Source organism: Gallus gallus, chromosome 1, assembly GCF_016699485.2.
Source record: "Gallus gallus isolate bGalGal1 chromosome 1, bGalGal1.mat.broiler.GRCg7b, whole genome shotgun sequence".
NCBI lineage: Eukaryota > Metazoa > Chordata > Aves > Galliformes > Phasianidae > Gallus > Gallus gallus.
The window spans coordinates 15134515-15160179 of NC_052532.1; the positions used below are offsets into that span (position 1 = coordinate 15134515).

At 42.2% G+C, this 25665-nt stretch overlaps 1 protein-coding gene and 1 long non-coding RNA gene across 7 annotated transcripts in view; one reads left to right on the forward strand and one right to left on the reverse strand.

Annotated features, from left to right (window-relative positions):
• LOC112533030 overlaps positions 1–9115 on the forward strand; it is a 34374-nt gene extending 25259 nt beyond the window's left edge. Inside the window, exons 4-5 of the long non-coding RNA XR_005843444.2 lie at positions 6009–6093; positions 7229–9115. This is a non-coding gene — a long non-coding RNA (uncharacterized LOC112533030). The remainder of the gene's footprint in view (positions 1–6008; positions 6094–7228) is intronic.
• LAMB4 (laminin subunit beta 4) overlaps positions 1–25665 on the reverse strand; it is a 53830-nt gene that overhangs the window by 22533 nt on the left and 5632 nt on the right. For 2 of the 6 annotated variants that reach the window (XM_040659207.2, XM_040659047.2), the window contains exons 2-20: positions 25257–25335; positions 19599–24846; positions 18435–18592; positions 15614–15749; positions 14606–14679; positions 13634–13822; positions 13102–13165; positions 12383–12597; positions 11050–11170; positions 9664–9852; positions 8387–8566; positions 7636–7745; positions 6575–6654; positions 5400–5550; positions 4398–4529; positions 3475–3660; positions 1947–2068; positions 1353–1473; positions 178–355 (exon numbers count right to left, since the gene is read on the reverse strand). In XM_040659207.2, the coding sequence (XP_040515141.1) occupies positions 178–355; positions 1353–1473; positions 1947–2068; positions 3475–3660; positions 4398–4529; positions 5400–5550; positions 6575–6654; positions 7636–7745; positions 8387–8566; positions 9664–9852; positions 11050–11170; positions 12383–12597; positions 13102–13165; positions 13634–13822; positions 14606–14679; positions 15614–15749; positions 18435–18592; positions 19599–19641 (2449 nt within the window). In that variant the 5' untranslated portion in view covers positions 19642–24846; positions 25257–25335. Of the gene's footprint in view, positions 1–177; positions 356–1352; positions 1474–1946; positions 2069–3474; positions 3661–4397; positions 4530–5399; positions 5551–6574; positions 6655–7635; positions 7746–8386; positions 8567–9663; positions 9853–11049; positions 11171–12382; positions 12598–13101; positions 13166–13633; positions 13823–14605; positions 14680–15305; positions 15429–15613; positions 15750–18434; positions 18593–19598; positions 25336–25665 lie in introns of those variants that run through there. The other 4 variants (XM_040659127.2, XM_040659283.2, NM_001199313.2 and 1 more) reach the window with 4 other exon arrangements.

The window sequence follows — 25665 nt, forward strand, 5'->3', positions numbered from 1 at the left end:
CTTGGCTTTTCAATAGCCAAGCCACATGAAGATGTTTGCGGCATGCTTAGGGTTGTATATCCTGCATGCCCATATTGGTTTCATTGATGTACACCACCTCAGAGCTGTCAGCCAAATGTCCAACAAACTGAAGGGAAAACAGCAGTACCCAGGCAGCTGCCTGCATGCAGGCCTTACCGACAGCGCCGTGGTGAAGGCGGGCTGACATGCTGGCTATCAGCCGGGCGCACGCCTCAGGCAGCACATGAGGTCCAACTTCCGATGCAATTTCGACACAGTGATACTTCTGGTAGTCATCTAAATCCTTTTTGTTGCATAAGTTCTCCATGGAGTTGATTCTGGGAATAAGTCCAAGCTTCGGCGTTAAGAGGAAAGGAAAATATTTTTGCTTAGATATGCTGAAAACCAGAATTTCCCACATCCTCTGACGGTGCTGCGCATGGCAAGGACAGGCCTGGAGCACTGCACTTCTAAATCTAAATTCACATTTATTCTGAAGGTCTAGACATTCCGCAAGTTCTTCCAATAAAAGAGACTGTGTACAAAGAAGTCAGATTATATTAAGGCCTCAGATACAAGGTCAGAAATGTTGCTGCTGCTAAGAGGTGCCATGTTTACAACTCCAAAAGCAGCATCCGGCCAAAAAGTTTACTTGTACTACTGCGATAGGGAAAAAAAATCAGCTGCAGACTCTATGTCCAAGTATGGCCAGCCTTTGCCAAGTCCAGTTATATGGAAATAATTAGAGGAATGAATATTTAAATACTTTTCTCAAGAGAAGGACCCAAAACCAACACCCACTTTCTGCCTTGTTGGAAACTTGGACAATGTCTGCACACAATTCCCAGGAAAATACAGAACTAATTTTACTTTTCCAATGTCAGGGCCCATCTCTAAATATATCCATGCTTTTCTAATTGGATTCATATGTATTATGAGGATTTTCAAAACCTCTAGGTGAATGAGGAACTGAAGAAGGTGTCCCTAACCACAGCATCTTGTTGGCATACGTGGAGCATGCTCATAATGAATGAGCAGCCAACAGAGGTACATACACTGCCTATTAACACATGCAACACTTCTGACTTGATGAGCTGCTACAGTATTGCTCTATAAAAATGTTGAATGATATAATTCTATCTCTCCATATAGAAACATAGGAAGCCAATACCAATGGAGGCAAAGAGAAGCACACTTCCCTGAATTTCTGATAAAACACATTATAAATGATTTTGAAATGTTTGTGTGAGTCTGTTTAACAGAACAAACGCACGAACAAAAAGCAACCAAACAATAAACATTTCAAAGTGGTATAAATGCAACCTCTTGGGAGTTGGGACAGCATTACTCACAGAGTCAATCAAGATGAATGGTTTAGCCTTTGGGTCAGAGGCAGAGGGCTGAGAAAAATATGCATCCACAGAGTACTGGGTTCCTGGCTCCAGGCAGACTGGGGTCTGCAGCAGGGCAATCCTGGTTAGCAGAGACACAGCACTGTCACAGCCAGCACAGAGGGGCTTTCCCCAGAGCAGGACAGGGCGAGCTGTGGGGTGCTGCAAGCTCTCCCTCCCCTCCCATCTACTCTCTCTTATTTACATAGGTGCAAACCGAAAAACTGGTTTTGAAAATAGGTTAGTATTGTGTCTTTAGGTCAGTATTCCCTTCCTATACTGAAATAGCTTTAGCTGGACCTCCACTAAAGAAATCAGTCCCAGCAGAGCCTAGGGCTGCTTTCCTGATTGTGGCAAAACATTGCCAGGCTGGGACGGGATCACCTGCTTCTTCCTGCACTCCTCCAGGCTGCAGGGTGCTATTGTGCAGCAGCAGCAGGAAATGCCACACGTGTTTGCAATAACCCCACTTTCCCACAGATATATTGCACTGCAATGCTTCAGTGAGAGATTTGCACACAGAAAATCTACAGAGACAGACAGAAATAGACAGACCTCTTTGTAGCTGGGAGGGCAAACACATGAGGTTCCTGTGAAAAGCTGCTGGCTTTGCAGTGTTGACTTGATGAAACACCAGTGGGCTGGACAGCAACGCTCGCTAACCAGTCCTCTAAGGTCTATGAACAAAAGACACAAGTTATGATCATTTCATAATTTTATTAGGAAACATTACTTCTCAGCAAGAGTGGTGAGGCACTGGCACAGGCTGCCCGGGGAGGTGGTGGAGTCCCTGGAGGTGTTCAAGAAAAGGGTCAGTGCAGCACTGAGGGACATGGTTAGTGGGCATGGTAGGGATGGGCTGATGGGTGGACTACATGACCTTAGAGGTCTTTTCCAACCTTAATGATTCTATGATTCTATGATTGTACCTGAAAAACTCACTTTCTCCTTGTCATGGTTTCTGAAAGCCAGCTGATGATTGCACATAGCAGTGACAAAACAGATTTTCCCTTTGTCTTTTAGTACTAAAAATAATGTTATTTGAGAAAAATGCACGGTGTTTGAACAGCAGTAATGGAAATGGGACCTCAGCTGGTGCAGATGGAAACAGCTCTGTTAAAGCCATTGGAGCTGCTTCCTTTCTCAGCACAGCATTGTCCCACAGATATCCCTCACCATACGCCTCCTCTCACATCTAATAAGGAACAACAAACAGAAATGACTTTGCAACGAAAGTCTTTAAAATTCAGCTGTTCCATCCAGTCCTGAGAAGGAAAAAACAACATCAAATCAGCCCACTGCAAAATTATTCTCGTGCTTTTAGTCAATGGGAATTTTGTTTGCCTCAGAATGACAGGAAATAATAGAATACAGTAGACAGGAGTATCTTGAGTGGGGGGATTGTCCCAGGGAGCTGGGAAGAGAAGGAAGAAGGCATGCAAAAATACTCGTAGGGAAAATACACTTGCGTGCATCTTTGAACACACAGATGCAGACTTGGATTTAACCAGATTTGGATTAATGGATCTCCCTAGACATGTCTTCATCACTGAGAAATTTTGTCCAGGCACAAAATAAGATTTTGGCTAATATTCTAAGGTTTTCACACATCATAGAGCCCAGCTGGAGCAACTGGGAAGGTGGAGGACTGCAAAAACCCTGGATAAACATCTGCTGTGTATGTACAGATCAGCACACTCCTCTCCAGCCTGTGTTCCCATTGTTCTCCCCAGAAAATCTCAGCTAAAAATACAAGATTTCCATCTGAAGCAGATACATTTTGCTGGTGTGCGATATGTGAACAGAAGTCCAGTCCAAGCAGGGGTAGCAAATGGGGAGCTACAGACAATGACACCTTGGCTAATACTAAGAAAACACTTGTGTTTTTCTAAATACGAGTGGAGAGGGTTAAAGGAATCCATAGAGTGCATGTTTATCTGTTGATAAAGATTAAAAAACAAACAGTTTTCATTTTAAATTAAAAGAGTTTTAAAGAGTAGAAGGACTTGCCACCTCCCACAGTTGGCAAAATAGACCACGCAACTGTCACAACATCACAAGACATGCAAGCCATCACCAATACCTCAGGCTCATAACGGATTGCGATAGTGAAGTCCATAGCCAGGGGGATGTTGTCAATGGCAAATCTCAGCCCAGCTCCACTGGGGACACGGATAAAGCCAGGGCCCGTCCAGGTGACAGCTCGGCCAGTGCTGGGCTGTCTGAAAACCACCTCCAGGGCCAGGTCCTGTCCTCGCTCAGCTGCGCCCTGCAAAGACATGTGGACACTGTCAGTGTCACAGCTAAGATACAAACAGGCAAATTTGGAAAAAAAGAAATGAACTATTTTTGCTGCCTTAATTACTTATCTCAGACAGCAGTCAGTCCCGTTTCTGGAAACATTCTTGATTTGCATGCTAAGAACTCTCCCAAATGTGGGAAGTTTAGCATCACAGACAGAGGAAAATGACAAAAAGGATTAGGTTAATCCATCCATCTCTGTATATTTGATACCTCTAGGCATTCACATTGCAAACCTCCAACAGATTGAACTTAATTTTGTACATGACTAGGCTTTCCATTATAAGCTGAATAAATAAATGTCAATAAGTACAATGACTAAGCTGACTTGCAACAATAGAGTATTTAAACACAGTAGGTACCATGTTAACATTTAGGTACACTTAAATGTTGTGGATGTCTTGCAAGCAAACCAAAAAAAAAAAAAAAAAAAAAAAGGATTTTAGCTTCCCTTGGGATATTCCTTTCTAAACAATTAATTTAATCTGACCCTACAGTGGCACTGGACATAGCAAAACAAGCCTATCTGTGTGAATTATAAAATATCCAGCTTAACTATCTGCTAAAATAATTGATTTCACTTGTGTCTGGGTTGTAATGTATAGGACTGTCAATTCCACATGCACAGACATATCCTTTCCCTCTGTTGCAAGATTGAAGTTAGCATTTGGTATAATCTTTATAAATAACAAAGCACTAATTTACCTGCCCAAGTCCAGCTTTTCTTACACTTCGTTTTTTGCTCCTGTTTAGCACAATCTTTCCATTTTCAATCATGAACTCATATCCTTGCTTCTGGAAGTAGACGTCACACCTTGGGAGAGTGGTTGGTTTTACCTATGAAGTAGAAGTAATGAGACAGGACGCAGCATTTTCTCAGCAATTTTGAAGGGCTGATAAGCAGCTAACAGGAAATCCCTATTTTTAAAACAAGCTCTATTCTCTGCTGGGTGAAACCCCGTAACATGACCCTGCAACTGCTGGAAACCCTTTTCCCTCGCTCTCTTACTATTATGTTGCACTTCTTCTCTAAGCTGTGTCCCAGACATCTGTTTTTCATTTAATTATTGGACAGTAGAGTGCATACTGTCTGTGATTATAGCTAAATATTTGTGGATGTGACCTGTGAATAAATGTGTTTTTTTAATTATTACTTCTCCGTAGCTTCTGGACAAAACACTGGAGAAGAAATTTTAGTAAAATGTAGGCAGTGGAAGGGACACGTTCCAGCAAGATGAGACGTGTACTGTGCATGGGGGAAAATCTACCCCAGTTTTGAGGAATAAATAAATAAATGTTCTAAAAACATTATGGATGGATGCCAAATTCTTAAGGAAATCAGGCTACAATCAGTTTCTCTATGTAAGGCAGCAGGAATGAGTCCAATGGAGCAGAGAGCAATTTAGTTCTTCCTTTGTTGGAACTTTCCAGAAGAATCAAAGTTTGTGATAGCTTCTCCTTGGGCAGTTGGCAACTCTAACACTTTAATTTAAATAGTTAAATTATTTTCACTAATTTATGCTAGACCTACCCACACCTGAGGAGCACCAAGGATAGATTCGTAGGTCACTACAACATGTAGTAATAGCCACAGTTACAGAAGACATGGGAAGCAAAGAAGAATCAAGGATGGTCAAGGGACTTGCTTTGCATCAACCATCTTATGGATCTATTTTTCATATGATGCCTGAACAGCCAACTACATACCAAGGGTGCAGAACCAGAAAGGGGCGTTGCATGCTCAGCTTCATAAATATAATAATCCAGGGGCAAAAAGAAGTAGCCTGGGGCTGGCTCATTGCACTGGCGGCCCACGATGTTGGGAAGGCACTTGCACTGACCGTCCTCTGGTGAACACCTAGGGCAGGAGTTGGTACAGGAAGGATGTGAGTGCAGCATTTCTGGGTTCTCTCAGCATGAGAGCAGCTCAGCTCCACCCTTGTTTCACCTCCATTTTGTTTCTTCCACTGTGGGACTGTCTCCACTATTAAACTTCTTCCCACCACCTGCTCTCTCTCTGTTACCTCTGTCCAACTCTGCATTTATTTAGTCCTGTTTCATCACTTAGGAGATGTGACATGTCATGGCTTTCTCCATCCATTCTATAATCTGAAGCACAGATCCTTTTCTTTTCTGACCATTTGTTGCCATTTATTTCTGTACCCATTTCTTGTACCCATTTTAATATCTATTACCACATCCATTCTTAAGCATCTATTCCATATACTTTTAGAAACAGGACATGAGGTCACTAGGATCTTTGATTTGAGTGATATGGTAGTTTTCACATATTTATGCTCTTGTTTCACACATCAGATGATGACTAGCTTTGATTTCTTGCTGACAAATACAAGCCAAGGAAGCTGAGGATCTGTTCTGCAGCATTGGATGTATCTAACAGGTAAGACTTCAGCTCAACAGAGTACTGGGGAAGCCCATGTGAAACAAAACTGGCTTCTTGATTAATATGTTTTGAAAATGAATCAGTGTTAAGAAAAAATAATTTTATATATATATATATATGTCTAGCTTTTGAAGCGTGGAAAGGAGGCTAAGTTAAAAATGTCACTTAAACCTTGTAATTTCTACTGATATTAGGGCCAGTGGTTCTCTCAAACTATGCAGCTTGTATTTTGTATTAAACTAATCTTGACTCTAGCTGATCTAAAACTGGCTTTGAAGGTAGAAGATAAATCCCCCTTAAAATCAAAGCTAGATCTCCAAGATCCCAACATGACTTTATACTCTTTGTGCATGATGAAACTACATCTATAGTCTTTTTTCCCACTGAGCGCTAAGACTCTACTAACCTAGCTAGAAAATCTAATGCTAGAGTTTGTGAAAATTAAAAACGAAACGAAACTTGAAGAACATTAACTTACAAGTTATCCTGGGATCCACCAATGTCACAGTCACATGGAGAACAGCCATACACGCTCTTGCCAAGACCCCAGTATCCCTCCTAGAGTAAAAAGAAAGGGAAAGATTTTTCTTAATAACAAGTATTTAAGGCAATATAATTTATTCCTTTGGATGACTGATGCTCTAGTCCACTCCTGGCATGCCTGCCTGTGCTTGGCCATGTGAAATTGCTCCTCATACCAAAATGCATGGGTGCTCAAACCCTGTGAGAAGAACCAGGTAATTATTCATCTGTGCGAATCAGTTGCTCTGGAAATAGCAAAGATAACATCGCATTTCCCTTCCTTTCTATGAGTGCTGTTTCTGGTGCAAACTGATTGCACTAACTTTCACAAGCAGTAAGAAAGAACCGAATGTGTCCATGAATGTGTCCATGCAAAATGGAAGAGCATAGCTGTAAAATTCACTTGTATTTTGACTAAATCTAATTGTTTACCTTTTTGGCAATGATTGTTCTCTTCATGATGAAGGGAAAAAGACTATGAGCTCCTGTTTTTTGTGAGAGTACTGACTGCAAATATTCTGAGAGCAGTTAAATCCACAGATAACCAGGACAGAGTGGCAGTATTTCACAGCCTAAGGCATTTTTCCATTCATATTTCTTCATTATCCAGAGACTGCTAAGGAGAGGTTGTGACTGAATCTAAGGACATCTTCAGACTCTGAACAAAGACCGTTTTCAGCTCTTCACTGCCTTCCTCATTGGTGAGCACAATCCTAGCCCATGAACACAAAGTGAGCCCAGTGTTTCAAGAGTTTTGAGTTTCAAACTCAAAGAGACAAACCCTGAAGCTGTCCCATGCCAGGGTGGAGACACTTCCTTGGTAAAAACCAGATGGTCCTCATATTCCCTAAATAGCCTCATCACACAAGAAATGATGTCACACACAGAGAGTCAATGCCATTTTCTCCTTTGATGAAATGCCATGCCAGAGCCCACAGGAAGGCAGGAGATGGGAGAGGAGACTTCTAGAACAACATAGGAACACAAAGGAACAACAAAAACTGTCCAGACACGTACAACACATTTCTCACAGCGCCGGCCCGTGGTGAACTGCTGGCAGAGGCACTCCCCAGTGGTAGAGTCACAGACGGAGAAAGGCAAAGTGCCGGCAGCATCACAGTTGCAGGCTGTGGGGAGAGAAATGTGTGGCTGCTTCAGTTGGCCCTGGTGACGGTAGCAGGGGTGGGATGTGTCTATCAGCAAGCCTCGCTCTGAGGAACAGCTGGCTGGAAGCTATCACGGCCAGGCAGCAGCTCCCTTAATCTACAGAGAGTTTAGCAGCAAGAAGAGCCACAAGATACTCTCTAAGGAATTTAAGCACCAGGCAGAGGAGGCAAAATGTGTAACGGGCATCTCAGTCAGAAGGTGCCTTCAGACCTCAGAAGGTGCCTTCAGACCTCAGAAGGTTTGTTTCTGGCCCACGTGCATCTTACATCAGTGATGTTTTGAGTGTGGAAACGAAAATGTGAGTGGAGTCTGCAGACTGGGGTGGTATTTCCTTCTCCTATTTCCTCAAAAGCAATACATTTATCTCCCAGTGAACAGCATCTAAACACATTTAAAACAATAGTTCTGACTGTGGCTTCCCAGAAAGAGCCAAAAGTGTCTTCTGAAGACCAAGAACTTGCCCTTGCCATGAGATCATAGCAGCCAATTGGGTATTTCCTAACATAGAGAGTATCCATGAGTTACTGTGTGCATCTGTGCATCTAACTACTCCCATCTCTTAAAAATGCTTTGGGAAGAACACAAGTGGTAGTTTACATACGCTGGCAGCCCAGTGGGTCGCTGCCTCTCAGCCTGAAGTGGTTGGCCTTGCACTTGTCACAGCGGACACCCTCCACATTCTCCTTGCACAGGCATCGGCCTGCCACCGTTCCCAGCACAGGGTCTGTGTGGCTCTCACACGCACCATGATGCAGTGTGCCCTCTGGGTTACAGCTGCAGGCTATAGGCAGAGTCAAAGAGACATAAGAAAGCATATTTAGACATAGGCATGAAACTGCAATTGTACAACTGCAGCTGTTGTCCAGCTTTGTTGTGAACGCTAGAGATGTCCATCCACACCTGCTGTGCTGGCAGCTTCACATTTAAAGTACAATCACTATTAAGAAATATTTCAAGAGGGTTTCCAAGGTCAACTTTTTCTCTGGAGGAGAGTTCCAGTCTTCACTTTGGTAGAATTTTACCCTTCTCCTTAGGCAAAAATGAATGTTGCTCATCCACTCCTGATGTTCTCCACCTGGGGAGAAGCAAGGCTCTGTACTTCTGGGGATGCTTTTGTGAAAGCTGAAGTGTACAGAGGGGTACCACCAGGGAGCCCCCTCCCCAGGGATGGCCTAAACTGGCCATGTCTGAGTAATTTGCTAGAAAGGATGGGATCAGCAGGGGCCACTGCCACCATGATACATCTCACTTTCTTCTCAGGCTGTGTCTCACCACACTGCTAACATCTACCACAACGCTTCCCTGGGTAATCTCCCCTTAGCTCCTTAAGAGCTTTCCATGCCAATCAATTATGACAAATTATACTCAAAGCATCTTTCTTATCCTGTGATAATACTGAACTAACCTTTCAAAAGACGGGCTTGCATTCCTGAAAGCTTATTTTTAAATATATGACAAATATCTAGAAAAGATATTCCTCCTCCCAACATTTCACTCCTGTAATTCCCAACTATCACAAAAGCAACAGCACCACTGCTAGTCTGTTCCCTATTGATGCTGTTCAGAAAAGATGAGATTGGCCCTGCCTGTGGCAGGGGGGTTGGAACTTGTTGATTCTTAGGGTCCTTTCCATCCCAAGCCATTCTTTGATTCTATAATTCTATGACGACATCCCTGCTGGATTGAAAACTCAGTTTAGCAGTGAGCTGGAATATGCAGCCCCCTGTACAATGCTATTTCAAGGACAGTGTTGTGCAGAGCAGATATTTTGTAAGGTAGTTTGGAAGTTATAGGTTCAGAAACACCTCTACAGCCACATACAAGTATGGGGATGCAATAGGGCTCAGAGCAAATAGAAGCTAAAACAGGGAAGCTTACGGAGGCATGCATGAGGGTCCGAGATGGCTTTGTGTGGATCCTGGTAAAAGAAGAGCTTGCACTGGTCACAGTGGTGTCCTGTGGTGTTGTGCTGGCAGTCCTCACAGACTCCACCGCTGACCCCACCGCTGGCCTGGTACACGGCCATGTCGAAGTGGCACCTGCCAGAGTGTCCATTGCAGTTACAGCCTGCAGACAGAAACGGATGGGGGATAATTAACACAATTCCTACTGCGTTTTGCCACCACTGTGTCTACCTTTACCACATGTTTACTTGTTATACGTATGATTTCTATGTTCCAGCAAGATTACAGCCTCCCAGTCCTCACACTTTACCACAAGGAGCAAACTGCAGCATCCAGATTCTGCAAGCAAACAATGATGCTTATATTGCAAATTCTGGTTTTGCTGCCATCAACAATACTTATTGGATTTACATAGACAGCAAAGCAGGAATATAATGATGCAAAGACTGGGGACTAATTGAGGAAAAAAAAAAAAAAAAAAACCAAACCTGAAACACAAGACAGTAGAAAAATGTTGGAGAGAAGGGGGAGAAAGACCAAAGGTGAAGAAAGCTAAATCTCTCATCTTCAGAAGTAAGCAGTCTGCACAGGAGGCAGTTCTGAGTCATTTCAAAGGCTCGTCTTGGGCACCTATTCATGTCTTAAAGTAAAAACCAAGTCAGAAGGACCACAGCAGCAGGCTCCAGGCACCTTGCACAGGGCTAGCAATACACAAAGTGGCACCGTTTCAGGCTGGCATAGTAGCTGCCAGACCTTGTGAGAAACTGTGTGTGCTTCCAATCATGCCTCAAGGAGACAAGCTCTCAGCCTGCCATTTCCCTCCCGCAGGGAGCAACAGCATCCCCTCATAAAATGCCCCACAGGCACCAGAAGTGCAGAGACTTACAGAAGCCAGAACTGGGCCCTACCTACACTTTGAGAAGAACCCATACAGGTGTGTCTGCCTGTTACAGAGTGGGGAACACCCCTCCACTGAAGAAAGATCTAGGTAAATACCTGATACAGATTTTCATCTATTATTCTTTTATGTCCTACATTATTCATCATTGTGGAAATAAATAATTCAGCCTTGTCTAAATGCTTGTTTCATTTGCAAGAAAGACCCTAAGTTAAGCAATAAATGATCTTATGGCATCAGCAGCTTTTCCTCTATTTTTTTTTAACTCTTTATTAAAAATAAGAATGTGAAAGTTCACCTTCTAGGTCAACAGCACCGACTGACACATGAATCCACCTGTTTTTCTAGATGAGGCATGGAAAAGGTTCCATCCCAAAAACCATCCCATAGTGCATTGTGCTGGGACTGTGCTGCACCCACCCCCCAGTAATCAAAAAGGAAAAAAAAATACGTTTGAGTTACGTTTGCAAGCATTATTGTGTGTCCCTTCAGCTGGCCTCCAGGGAGCGTCGTTGTAGAAATCTTTACATCTTTCACAGGACAAGCCTTCAGTGTTGTGGTGGCAGATACATCGCCCGTGCACCTGCAAGGTGGTGAGAATGGATGAGATATGGTGATGAGAGGAGAGGAGAGGAGAGGAGAGGAGAGGAGAGGAGAGGAGAGGAGAGGAGAGGAGAGGAGAGGAGAGGAGAGCTGATTCTTTTCAGTTTTATGGAAGGAAAACAATAAAGGCATCCTTTCATCTCCCAACTGAAACAGATGTGGATCAAAATAATGTTTCCTGTATGTCTGCTGGCGTAATCTGTTCCTGATTGCTCTGTTGCCTCCATTAAGATTTAAAGTGATTTTTTCTTCCACTACTACTGTGAGTCTCAATGCTACAAAATAGCCACTAGACTTCATTAGAACTCCTAAATCAAGTTATATCCTTTCAGGTACTACATCTGTATTCATAAGAAGAGCTATAACCCCTACTGAGTTGATTATGCTATTATAAAATGTCTTATCTGCAAATGTAGTCAATAGTAACCTGCTTGAGGTACACCAGCAAGACTGGGGAAATTCAAAGCTCTTTGGCTCCCTCAGCTGACAAAATGCTCATTTATTTGAGGAAAAGTTTGGAGAATACCTACAATCTTTAACCCAATAGTTTTAAAGCTGCTGGGCAACATTTAGGAAAAAAAGTACTTCTAGTGACACCAGTGGAGACTTCAACATTTTTTATTTCTATCTCTCTCCCTACATGTGTCTATTCTGAGAAACATATTTTCCAAAGAAAAAAATCTGATCTCTTTATCCCACAAGTAAAGAAATTGAAATCATCTCTCTGAATTTTTTTAATAATCAATTCTTCATGGGTTAGCTTTGCATTATTGGCCATTCTTTGTGCCAGTGTCTCTGTCCCTGCTACAGAGCCCCTGAGCCCAGCGGGAGCATGGAATTCACCCAACAAGCAGCCAGTCAAGTCTGCACACAGCACAGGCTGCTTACTGCATTATATTTGCACCATTACAGCTCTGGTATTTTGCTGCTGTTATCAACATATCATGTCCCAGTTGCTTTTGAAACAGCACACTGATGCCAACAAAGACACAGCTTCTGTGAAATCTGGCCCAGAGTTTTGAAGGAAGAAGTTGTATCAAAATACTGGAGTTGCAAATGGTTAATTCAAAGGTCATCAGAGACCTCCCTTCCTTTCCCTCCCTCTATCTTTCCATCCCTTCCTCTCTCCTTCCCTCCATTCCTTCCTTCCTCCAAAACACCAGGTATGGACTTAATAGCATTAATGACGCACCATGCCAGGCTGATGAAAGACATCACCCCGCAGATTCTGTATGGGATCACAATGGCTGGCATGGCCATTGCAAAAACAGTTGCCCCGCACAACCATCTCGTAGACAGCATAGTAATACTTCTCAAGGGGATCACCGTGCCTTCTTCCAAGGAGAGCATCCCCGAGGGTATGGAGTTTGGTAAAATTGATCCTTAGGTTTGTCATTGTAATGAGCTCTGGGAGGAAAGAAAGGAAATCAGGAGCTCAAGTTGACTTGAAAATGAAAAGAGTCAAATTTACAGCTTGCATAAAACATCCAGTAAATCCCCTGCACTGAAAACAGTAGTTAAAGTGGTCTGATATGGGCGTGGACATGTCACTTGCTTCTGGCAGACAACTTCCCTGGTACCGCCCTGGTCTGGCTAAGCAGTGCTTCCCCAGCCAATGCCTCATGAGCCCTTGAGAGAGACATCCAAGTGGCAGAGAGGATTAGGCCATCTGGTCCTGGAAGGAAAGATTTAGCTGCATGGATGGGCTGTACAGAGCTGGGTCATTTGTCTGTAGGGTTAGGGGACAAGATTGACCCTTTTAAAATTTATCAGTATAGGTGTCCTCCTATGATCCTTTGGTACATATTTTTCAACATCACTATTAACACCAGTAGAGCTTTTGCTCCCCGTGGTGTGCAAAGAAAGCAACACCCACAAAGTATCGCTGACAAAAACTTGCATTGTTCTTACCTTGGATATATGGCACATATGGGTTTTCTATTTCAAAGCTAGGATCCAAAGCTTTTAAGACAACCTGCAAATTGGATGAAAACAGCTCTGTAAGTCATGGAAGATATTCTTTTTGCATATAAACTCTGCCACCTGAGATCCATTAGTTACTGATGTCACTTTACGGATCCCATTGAATTAAAACCAATGTCTCGGCCCCAACTCAACAAGTTCTCTCACCCTTTCAGCCTGGCTTTGGCTGGCAAAAAGCCCTTCAGTGGCAGAGGTTGATAGGGAACCAAGAGCTCTTATGAGGAAGGGCTTTCATGTGAACTGGGAAAACAGGAAAGAGCACTAGAAGGCTTTGTGCATGTTGTTTTATGAGTTCATTTGGATATGAAACTGAGAGTAAAATGCTGTGATTTTCCCTCTTATACCTGAAAAGTCAACAGCACTTAATGACTCAGGACCTCTGTAAGTAAATATGACAGTGAGACCCTCAGCTCCAGAAAACTAGCCATGTATGATCTCAGTCACTGACTCTTGGCAGTACCTCGCCTTCAGTGGAGGGCTCAATGTCTGAATATCTTGAATCACAAATGACGTCTCCCACACCCTTTGATGGACCAGAAGAGATGTTGGGAAAAGAAGCTGCACAGTCCTGTGCAAAATACCTAAACGCTTTCCAGGTCTGACCAAAGTCGGTAGAGCGCTCAACCAGCATTGCTGCGGGCCGAAATGTCTGCAAGAAACATTATTTCAAGAATTCCTTAATGAGGCATTGATAAGACATCTCATGGATAGTTGTACTGACAGTCCTGTTTGGGGGATGCCAACAGATGCCAACTATATTTCTGTGTTTGAGAGCCTGCAGGCACACTGTGCTATTTACATGAGACTCTGAAGAAGCCATATTCCTCATCTCAACCCCCTCAGGAGAAGAGAAGGGCAATCTTCCATATAGAATCATAGCATCATAGAATGGCTTAGTTTGGAGGGGACCTGAAAGATCATGCAGTTCCAACTCCTTGCTGTGAGCAGAGTTGCCACCTACCAGATCAGGCTGCACAGGAGATTATTTTATAAGTAGATTATTTTTTAAGTAAGGAAATCCACTATAACAATACAGGAATTTTGTTTAAAAATTTTTTTAAAATGTAGCCATCTAAGTGGATCACAATGCGTATGCTTAAGAAGACAGAATTCAACTTGAAAGAACCACCTCAGGTAGAAATGGCTAAAGTATTTGGACTTAATTTTATTGTTTATTTTTCAGATTTAATTACCAGATTTATAGAAAATAGGACCAGAAGGCACATGAATGAGAAGCTATTCAGCCTATCTACTTTCCCTAAGGCAGGATCAGCTACAACTTAACCATACTTGACAGGTGTTTATCTAACCAGTTCTTACAAACCTCTGGGGATGGTGCTTTCACTGCTTCCCTAAGCAATTTACTCCTGTGGTTAAAGAATTAGTGTATAAAATTACATAAAAGGAGTGGTAAAAGACTTGCGTGTAATACCTTAAAGGTCAGGATGAGATGGCTGAACTGGAATAAAGTTTCTAGGTCCAGTCTAATACTGACATGGTCAACGCCTGAAAAAGAATGAAAATGAAGTGAAGAGTACAAATCACACACTGGAGGGGCTGCTGAGGCAATTTTCCTTGGGGAATTCACAAATGCCTTTTCCAGCCAAGGGAGCCAGGCTCCCTTGGGCATCCTGGGAGCACAAAGTCAGCTCCCCCTGGCACCTTGTGTGCAGTGGGACCTGCAGTGCTGGGAGTTGGAGGCTGTGTGAAATGGCTGAAGGTCTTGTTCAGAGCATTCAGGTGGCAAGTGATGTTGATGGCAAGGTTCTGGGTGTATGTCTTCCTGTAACCACGTGAATTTTTTAAAAGTTGTCCCATGATTTTCTTGGTTTCTGACAGAAACACAAACTAATAAAAATACGGGCTGTTTTTCATGCAAAATAGATCTGTTAAATCCTTCTATATCAAGAGAGTTGAAATTCATCATGAGCAGAACTACCAGATCAGGAGACCTCATCCCAAAGGAAAGGTGGGGAGAGCAAGAAGGGATCCTCTTACAGCTGGCCTACTGCTCTACTGACAGTGGGGCCCCAGGCTGGTGACAGTGCCTTGCTACACACCGGGAAACAATAAGGCTTAGGAATTTCTAGTTGGGTACTACTCTGTCCTTATGTGTCTGGAGGCAATTTTACCTTTTGCGACTACATCTCCCTGAAAAGCAGGTATCCTTGAATAATGCACACCCACTGCATATCACAAAACAGTGCTGCAGGTCTTCCACTCAGCTCTTTGAAGACACTGTGCTTAAAATTTTTCTGCAGAAAAACAGAATTTCTGAAGTCCTACATTGTTACAGAGGAATAGGTTAAAGTCGTGTAGTACTGCTGACTCAGGGAGTACGTAAGGCTTTGTCCCACCTCGTTATAAAGGCCAAATGTTGAATAATAATTACAGAAGTAAATCTAACCACAAGCAGCAACGTTCTGTCAAGGAAACTTACCATTTTCTGACTGCCACCACTTTTTCTTCCTATCTGGCTCAAAAGCTGTGATAACGTTTTCAATCATGTGGCTGTTGTGTTGTGTATAGGGATTATATGGGTACCTGGAATCACAGACAAAGCACTTCTGTTCAGCCTAGAAAACAAAAAGAGCAGAATAAAACATGAGTTTGGTCTCTTCTCGAAAGATTTGGTAGACACTTGTATTTGTGTGTGTGCAGGCTCTGGCCTGGAGTCAGGCAGCAGAAGCATTGCAGGGGAAGACTGGCTCCTTAAGGCATGAGGGGGCCTTCAAGGGGAACATTCCCTACATCATTTATCTGTATTTTTCTCTCTCTTTTGCACATTGGCCTGGAGCAGCGGACAGATGCTGCTGTACAAGGGGAAGGGAAGGTTGGGTCCAGGCAAAATGTGAAAGGTCTGGGCTGATACCATCAACGCAACCAGTGCCTTCTGTGGGCAGAGTGGAGAACTGGAATGTCAGCAGCACTCAAATGAGGAGACACCACTTCAGCACTTTGTCCAAGTCTGACGGGTTGGCTGGAAGCAGAAGGCAGTTCTGTGACCAGAGCAGGAACAAGGGAGAGGTGCCTGCCCAGCACACTCAGAACATGCAGGGAAACATAGGAACCATTTGCACATCTCTGTATTATGAAATCACCTAGGAATTATTTACAATTACATAAATATACAGATGAGAATTCAAAAGTGTGCCATAATCCACGTTTTAAATAGTATGAAAAATACATATTATATTCAGCCATTCTACATTGTACTTCGTGACATATGATTACCAACATATCATTTACAGTTTGTAAGACAAGGCAGAAGCACAAAAACCACTCATCTCATTTTACAAAGCTCCAATAAGGAGCGCTCCGGTTATCTCAGCATTTGGTACTGTGTACACCCATGCTCTGGGGTATACACAGACTATGTGACACTCATTCCATTTATGTTTAAGGTTGCACTGTGAAAATCTCTTTGTGCCCCAAATGACAAGCATGTGCACGTCCTCACAAGCAGGTCTGCCAGATCCCATCTGCCCTTGAAGCACACAGCTTTGCACTCTGCTGCACCAAGTACTTTTCCTTTCCAAACACATGTAAGTAGTAAGCCCAATCACAGGTATAAAACCCATTTAACCTACGCTTAGAAACAAATAGAGGCATTATTCTAAATAAGGCACAGTTATTAAAAGTGCTTCTTTTCAAATGCAAAGAAGTTGAATTCCAATTTTTTCAAACTGAATTTTCATTAAAACATTCCAACCAAGTCTGGGTTTCTGGAGTTTGCCATGTTGACCTTCAAACCTCCATACACCACATTTGTTCCTGCCATGGTTCCCTTGTCATGACACAGGTCATCAGAAGGGGAATGTGGGGAGGAAGAGTGCAAAGCTTCCTGGCTTGCCTCCAGGAGTACTGGCGGGAAGTACTGATTTCAGTGGAATTCTGTAACATACTTCAAGTGGCAGACACATAGAAGGAGAGCTGGTACAGCAGGTCACACTGCCAGAGCATAATATAGCTTTGGGAAGCAGCAGGACTCATAACTTGCATCGCCTTCAGAAGGCAGTCACTGGGGGTCAAGATGTGTTGAGGCAGCAGTAAATCACAGGGATTATTGCAGGAACAGATGTTCCTTTTCATGAGTCTGTATTTACATAATTCAAAGGATAAGTACAGGCAAGTGAAAATATCGATTTTTTATCACTCTTTGATCTCATCTTAAAAAGAAAAAGAAGGAAGTCCTCCAGCCAAGGGCCAGAAGTGAGATGGCTCTTTGTGCTGGACTACCAAGCTGAGCCAAGGCTCAGAGCGCAGCCACAAGCAGAGTGCCCAGGATTCCTTTGTTCAAACAACCTGGGGAAAGACTGCAAAAGGTGAAGAGAAGCTCAAAAGAGCCTTCAGAAGTGGAAAAAACTGTTTACATTTTGCAGAAAAATGCAATTGCAATGAGTAACTGGGAGCAGTGTTCAGTGTCATCTCAGTATGGCAGAGCTTTACTTTGTAAATATTTCACAGCATTTTGACAGAAGGTCATAAACTAAATATTTTTGATTGCTTATAAATGAAATGGTATTTTATTAACTTCCTCTTTGCCCTGCAGATGGCATTTAGTGAAAATATTCCTGCTTGAGAGGATACGTTAGCTCAGCAGGGCCAAGTCCTGCAGGATGTGTAGCAGGGGAAGTCCATTTCTGCTGGCCACTGGTTCCAAACATCTGATGGACACATAGATTCCCCACAGCTGCTTCCCCAGGAGGGATCTGTTTGATTGCCCACATTTTGTGTCTGCCTATCCACCTACATGGGCAAAGATTGTGTTTTCTCCTCTCCCAGATGCAGCTTTTCTACTTTCACCAGTGTTGGTTTTATTTCACATCAAGTGACATGTGAGGACGTGGCGCAAATCTCTTAAAAGGCTGCTTTAGGTCTCAGCACTGTATGGGATGCAAAGGCATATCAAAGACCATCCTGCTAAGCACACACACACATGGCAGCTGTGGTCTTCATCTCTAAGCAGGGAAAGACTGGCAAAGTAAAGCTCCCTCAGATATCCTTGTGCTCATTTGCATCTCATGGATGTTTCTCACTCTGGAGAAGCTGTGCATCACTGAAGGCTGTTTGCTGTTTTTGCCAAATCCTCCATATGCGCTGCAACGAGGCACAGCCTTCCACCAGACTTCTTTCATGCTATCTGATGATTATTCAGATAAGTCTAGGAGAAGCTTTCCAGTCTGTTCAGCTTTCTTCAACAGAAAAGAACATTGCTAGTCTGGAGAGTTCAGTTTACTAAAAAGAAAAAGCAAACCCACCTCAAGGTAGCCTATGATGCAGTACTTCTGGGGGCCATTCACTCCACAGGTTGAAGAGGCCACTAGTTGCTTGCTGCGACCCAGGAGGAGGTCCCCAACAGCCGGGTGGCAGGACCCAGCCCCGCAGTCATCCTGTGCCTGCTGGAGTCCCACCAGCACTGTGTGCAGAAGATCAGTGAGATATTAAACTGGTTTGCATACTCAGTAATGCTCTCCACAGAAAATCAGTGATGTTCTAACATCAGCAGAAAAGTAAATTGTCCTTTGACTATTCTCCTGTCCTTAATCATATCACCTGATACAATCTGGAAGAGTTGTATCGATGAAACTGAGGCCAGGTATAAAGTCAGAGATGCCTATGATTTTCTGGTGATTTGCAATGAACATCCTGCTCCGATCCCAGCACCTTCCATTCAGAACCCATGGAATGGTCACTAATAGTTGAATAGAATAATTTGAAGTTCTGTAAATAATTTTGAGATTTTTTTTGTTTATTTTGCCTGCAACTATCTTAAATACTTTTCCAATATGTCAAGACTTCCCTTACAGGGCTTGTCCTTTTAAACAAGTTCTATCCTGAAACTCTGAACAGGAATGGGTACCTTGGAGGCTTCATCTACTCAGTTTTACTTGGCTCAACTTGTTATAAAAAGTACAGTTTAAAAAAACAATACAATCAATACGTGAAGATCCCACAGGAGCACGAAAAGCAGTAATGCAATTACAGCACTAAATATATTTATTATGATTTTTTTTTTACTATGTATATTTCTATGAAGTACTGTGACAGAAAGATTTGAGTTCACGGCTCAGGCTATATTTTAGGCATTGAATGAAACTTGACTTGCTAAGTATAAAGCAATGCATATGTTTGGTTAACCTGCACTTATTTATTTATCCAGGTTCACCATGTATTAGCTGTTACCAGCAGATACTGGATGCCCCTTTCAGGAGCTGATTCGGCTTAATCACAACACATACCTTTTGTTTGTATTTAAAGGTTGCACATCACTCAGAGCTTGTAAGCATGAGGAGCAAGGACTCACAGTCTCATGCATTTCAATTGTGTAGACAAATGAGGTACCCTAGAAGTCTTGGAGAAACACGTAAATGACATGATAGTATTTCAAAATTGGCCCAAATAATTGTACCATACATACTTACTGAGGTGCAACAGAAGGGCCAGCCAAGCCTCATGTCTCTGCATGGAGATCAGGCTGATCTGGCTGGAAGAGAAGAGCCAGTGGGTCACACAATGCTCATTTGCCCCAGGGCATGCCTTGTGCGTGGGTTTTCATGGAGCTCATGGAGCTGTCTTTCAGCAAAGGAATGGAACCCAGTAAAAACACCAAGATTAAAAACAAATGCTGGTCTTGCCTTTGTTCTGGTGGAAAATTCTCATGACAGATTTTTTCAGAATGGGATCAAAGCAGAGGGATACCTCACATGTACTTTTGCAAAAGAGCATAAAACATATATATTCGGTTTAAAATAGAAATTAAATGTTATCAGCAAAACTTCTGTGGTATTCAAATATAAATTATTTAGTCCTAAATAGATTCAACAGAGCTATCTGCAGAGATTTAACTCCTTCTCTCTAAGTTCTTGTTTTTTTGCATTGACTTCAAACAAAGCCAGAAATCCTAACAGATGCTACTGAATAATGTCTAAAGTTAGGTGATACAGATTTTGGTCTCATTAGAGATACAAGTATAACTAAATATTTAAGTGCAGTGAGGAAAAATAGATAATGTTACTATCAACTCAAAAGACTTGTATGGAGGAGACCTCAGCTAGAACCCACAGGAGGATCGCTGTGGCTTTTACTTCACAACCTTTCTACTAACATTCTTGCAGAGGAAGGTGTGATTTGCTAACACGAGAACTCTACTGGGAAAAAAAAGAAGGCAGAAATGGATGGAACATATGGCCCAGCATCCTTCCACCATGTAGAGCTTCAAAACCACAGCCTGACTTCACTTTTTGTGTCTTCCACCTCTTTCTCCATCTGTAGGCACTGATGGAATCAACATGTTCTGATGCCACCGTGGCTGCTGGGGTGCCCCCATGCAAGTACACCCAAAATGTCTTAGACAAAATACCCCACTGTGTAAACAGAGCAACTGTTTACATAAGAACAGGCATTCAAAGTATTTCAGATTTTACAGGCTCCACATAGGCTTGGTTCACACAACTCCAATCAATACATGAGAGAATAGACATGCCTGTGTGGCTGTTTCAGCAATCAGGAGTAACCTATGCATCTTTGTAATTACATGTCCCATTCACACTCCATACCAATGATATTCTTTAAACATGACTCACTTTAGCAGATAAACAAAGACCAGCAAAACTCCAACACATTTCAGTTTCACACTCAGCAGGAAAATTAAATACTGGAGATGACTTACCTGTATTTCAGGCAGCCGAGTGTTTCAGCTGGAAGCGAACTGCACAGAATGAGGGAAGCAAGTAAAGGCATACCTGTGCACTTCAGCTGAACAAGATCGCGCGTCCCCCGAGGCACCAAGGTGTAGGTGAGAATGAGACCTGGCCTGCAACCTGCCAAGGGGGTGATTTGTGAAGTCACTCTGATGGGGTTTCTGGCATTAGCAAGTATGTGCAGTGAAAGAATATTGTGACACGCAGAAAAGGTTCTTATACCTTAAAAGAGAAGATAAGGATTCTTAAGAACCAACTCTTTAATTGTTGTGTAGTTGAACAACTGTTCAATTGTTCCATTTTGCAGCCACATCTTGGAGCCTTCACCACTGCTTAGCATCAGAAGTCCGGTGGTACTGGTTTAATTGAGTGCAGAATAAAAACAACTCCTCCTCACGACAGGGGTGAAAGCAACAGAAAGAGCAGGGTTTGGGCCTTGGGGTGACTGCAAATACGCCTGCTCAAAAGTTGTGACCAAAGCTCATGTGGATGTAACAAGTCGGCTTCAAGTTAGATCAAACTCTGAATCAATGGCATGAACATTATTTCTTTTTTTCTTTTTCTTTTCCCCAACCAAAGGCTAAAGACACAACAACAACTTGAGTACAGCCTCAGTGCTGACTTTTCAGCAGACGTTTTTGCCTGTACCCTCACCTGTGAGCACCTGCAGTGTGGTGCACGGCCTACACCGCCATCTTGAGAAGGAGCAGCTCCAGGATGGCGCTCACCCACTTGTACTCAATCAGCAGCCATTTGTGGATGGCCTTGTCAAACCTGTAGCACTTTGATTTCAATTTTCAGAACTGTATATCACCTTGGATACGTATTTCTAGTTTTGATCTACTTGTTATTAGTCCTTCTCTGTCTGCTTGTAAGGCCTAATTCACGGCTGTCCGTAAAGCATCACACCCTCAAACAGAAAGTTTTCTAAGTGTGCAAAATACTTCTTATAAACTAAATGCTGCTTTTCTTTTGATAGTTCCTATTCTTTTAGAAAAACAAGCAAGCAAACAAAAAACAGACGGATGATCATACTGTAGTGTTCAGTGCTGTGTCCTCTGCTATTACTTTGAGAACTCACTCTAGCAGAAATAATGTGTACACATACATTTTTGGAAGTTATTTTCCACAAGTGCATGTGGAAATTAGTTGTGAGAGACTTTTTTTTCAGGCTGATTTAATCTGCACTTTGTTTGTATTCACACATGACCAAATATTTATTTAAATTTCTCCATATTACACTGATTATTATTTATTTTTATGGGTTTGAAAATTAAAAAACCAAAAGACTAAGTGATAAACTAAGATATTAATTCTATTTGTTCTGTGTAAGCAGTATGTCAAATGCATCCTGAAAGAATGACACGTAACTGAAGAAAGCATTATTATTGTGATGCTACTAAATCATAGAATGGTTGACATTTTATCAGCATATTTGGTAGGGAATTCAGATTTTGTTACAGAGAAGTTATGTGAGAAGTAAATATGAAGGAAGATTTATTTCCAGAATATAGCTGGTCCTGTGTTTTGATTTATGTCGGACCCTGAACAAGAAAGAGGTTTTAAAATGCTTGAGGCAGGGATTAAGGAACTTCTATCTCACTTCTTTAATCTCTCCCTTGGTAAAGGATCTGGATTTATAATGCTCACTCGTCCCATGCTGCTGGAGGGTAGATAGCACTGGTGCATGATTTTTCAAGTCATCACAGGTCTTACAGTTGTAATTTCTTAGGTCTTAGGAATATCCTTAACACACAAAAGGAAAGGAACTGCAAGTACTTGGGTATATTTCATTTCACATACACCAACCAGCAGTGAGGAAATGGAATGGGCAGAGGCTGCAGCGTTGGGTGTCCCAGTTGCTTCAGAGCATGGCATCAGCCCGTGGAGGTGTGCACTGCCCTCCCATTAATATGTTGAATAAACACCTCTATGGATATATGACAATTTTTTTCCCTTTAATGAAAATTTCAAAACTGTCAGAAAAAGTATACAAATAATTATGCTTTTCTTTAAAGTTATGATATGAAATAAAATAATTTGAGCCTGGGATTTTTCTTGCCAACAGAAAAATAAGTACCTCCTCTAAACAGATTACCTGGGCTTCCTGGAGTCAGGGGAGAAAGACAAAGACTCCTGCAGGGTCCATCCTACCACATCTTTTAGATACTTGCCTAAAGGGATGTATCACCCTCTGGAGGTATCTACTGCTTTCCTCTAGGTAAGTGCAGCCTCATTCTATGGCACAGGTGGTATTCTTGTGTTTTAAACTGATTGCACTGAGATGAATTCCATCCATAAAGAACTAAACCAGAATCACAAATGAAATGGTCTGAAAAACAAAACCGCCTTGCTACGTTTCTATCTTTTCCCTTTTATTTCTGCTCTGATTTCTTTCAGCATTCCTTTTGTTTAAAGCATCATTTCTCACAGGCAAGGAACATGTATTTTTTGGTATTCCACATACTGACAGAATGTAGCATTGGATAATAAAAGAGGAATAAAGCATAAGCTCACGAAAAGATAAGAGATGTATTTTATTTGACATATTTGATCAAGAGAGCACTAAGGACAGCAGAAGAACATGCATTTTTGTTTGCTCTGAAAAAGAATGAAGTGATCTTTGTGAAAGAGCCTGAGGCACGGGCAGAAATAACGCTGTTATGACCAAGTGTACGGCACAGCGAATGATCAAACAATTTACCAAGAGGCAAAACTCAGCGATTTATGCTCTGCCTTACTATGAGGCCAGCTTCACATCCTGGAGCAAATTCCTGCAGTTAAAATTTTCTTTAATCATCATCTAGATGAGCTTCTCCACATTTCAAAAGGATGTAAAGCATACTTGTAAGTCATGAGACACTTCTTCACTTTCTAACAGGCACGGCACCCATGGTGCCCTGCACTTTTTGCGTGCAAGTCTGGTATTTGAAGTTTGTTTTTTTTTCTCCACTACAAACAAGAAATCCAGTTTTAACTTGAATGTTATCTCCCTGGCAGGCACAGTGTTGCTGATGGCAGTAATCAACACTGAAGAGAAAAAAGACAGAGAGGGTGATGAACTGTATTGCTTTAAAGTACCACTGTAATTTTTAAAGTGCTGTTCAAGATATATATATATTCAATACATAATGTTTCATGATATCTCCTGAGGTCTTGACATTTCCAAGCTGGCAGCAGGACTGGCAGGATGAGCAGTGTGGCAAAAACCTTGATCGCTATTAGTGTATTCAAAACTGGAGGGGTCATGCAGTACAACTGGACGATGCTATTTCTAGGAAACTTGGACCATTGATAAACAAATGTACTTGGCCTTTTAAACAGAAATAATGATGCCCCCTAAATCCAAAAGGAAAATGGATGATTTTATTCATATTTATAATTGTAGTAATGTTCTGTTTTAAATACCTATTATTAGATTTTCCGTACCTGTCAGCCTAAATTATTTTCCCTTGGTAAAACAAACTCTTCTGCAAAGGTCAAATGACTATGCTGTTTAGAAACAACCCTGATCTTAGAGAATCTAACTGGCCTCTGAGGAATATCTGTGGCCTAGAGGCTTAGAAAATAACAGAAATGTACCATACTGTCATCTGCTTGCTAGTGAAGACATGTGGGAAGGAGCAGAGGGAATTAAATTCAAAACCTAGTGGAGCAGTCAGGAGAAGAAGTAGAGGGAAAACAGGCAGCTCCCTGAGCTTCCAACAAAAATAACCCAGGAGATGTACAGTACAGAGAGGAGAACCTGGCAGATGGGAAGGATGATGACATGAATTTGAGGAGAGAAAATAATGGAGAGAAAAATGTGACCACTAGAGGACAACAGCAGCAGCAAGATCACCCAGTGCAGAAGCATGATGAGCTGGAGGCTGGAGAGCATCCCTGGATGTGCTGGCACCAACCACGCAGCCACAAGCAACAAGGGAAGCTGGCTCTTCCACAGTCCTGGAAGCATCTGAAGTAATGGCTTCTAAAACGAAAAAGGCAGCCCTCATAGCCTGTCCTTAATTTTTTTACAAGAACTGAAACATGAAATATTTCAGTTTAGACTGTCCCAGAATAAAATGCTCATTTTGCTTAGTAAAAATGAGAAGGAGTGAAAATGAAAAGGAAAGTAGTACGATGCTAAAATCATTGTGAAATCTGATGTTTTCCACCCATACTCACCGGCACTTGTGACAAGTATGGTACCCGGCTATGTGTTACAACCATGCTCTCACAAAAGCCTCTACTGCTACATACACCTTCTTTCGCCTAACTTAGCAATACATATGAATAAACTGACATTTTGGAGATTTTCCATTCCTCAGTTCCAAGTTAAACTTGATACAAAGGCTTCCAGGGAGTATTTAAATCTATCAACACACACACGCTAATTACCCAGAAGTATGATAGAATGATGGCTGGTTGACTCTCAGGTGTTCAGTTGTATCTGTGTCCGTCCTGTAACATCTGGAATCTGTATAAATACAGGAAGTATCACACATAAGTCATACACAAGATAAATGAAGAGAATCATTAGATTTTGTCATGGACTCCAGTGATATAAGTGATGTAAGAGTAGCACAGCAATAACACAGCATGCCCGAAAGGTGGGAACAGGTGCATGTAATTATATGATTTGTCCATGATCTAGAATACATAACCTCTGCTTTATCCTTCTCTTGAGGACTTAATTATACCAGATGGAGAAAGCAGAAAAATTAGCATCTCCCTTCACCTTCCTGTTCTCTCCTTGTCACATGGAAGTGAAGTGTTGTCACTGCTAGGCAGTCAGAAACCCAGCCAA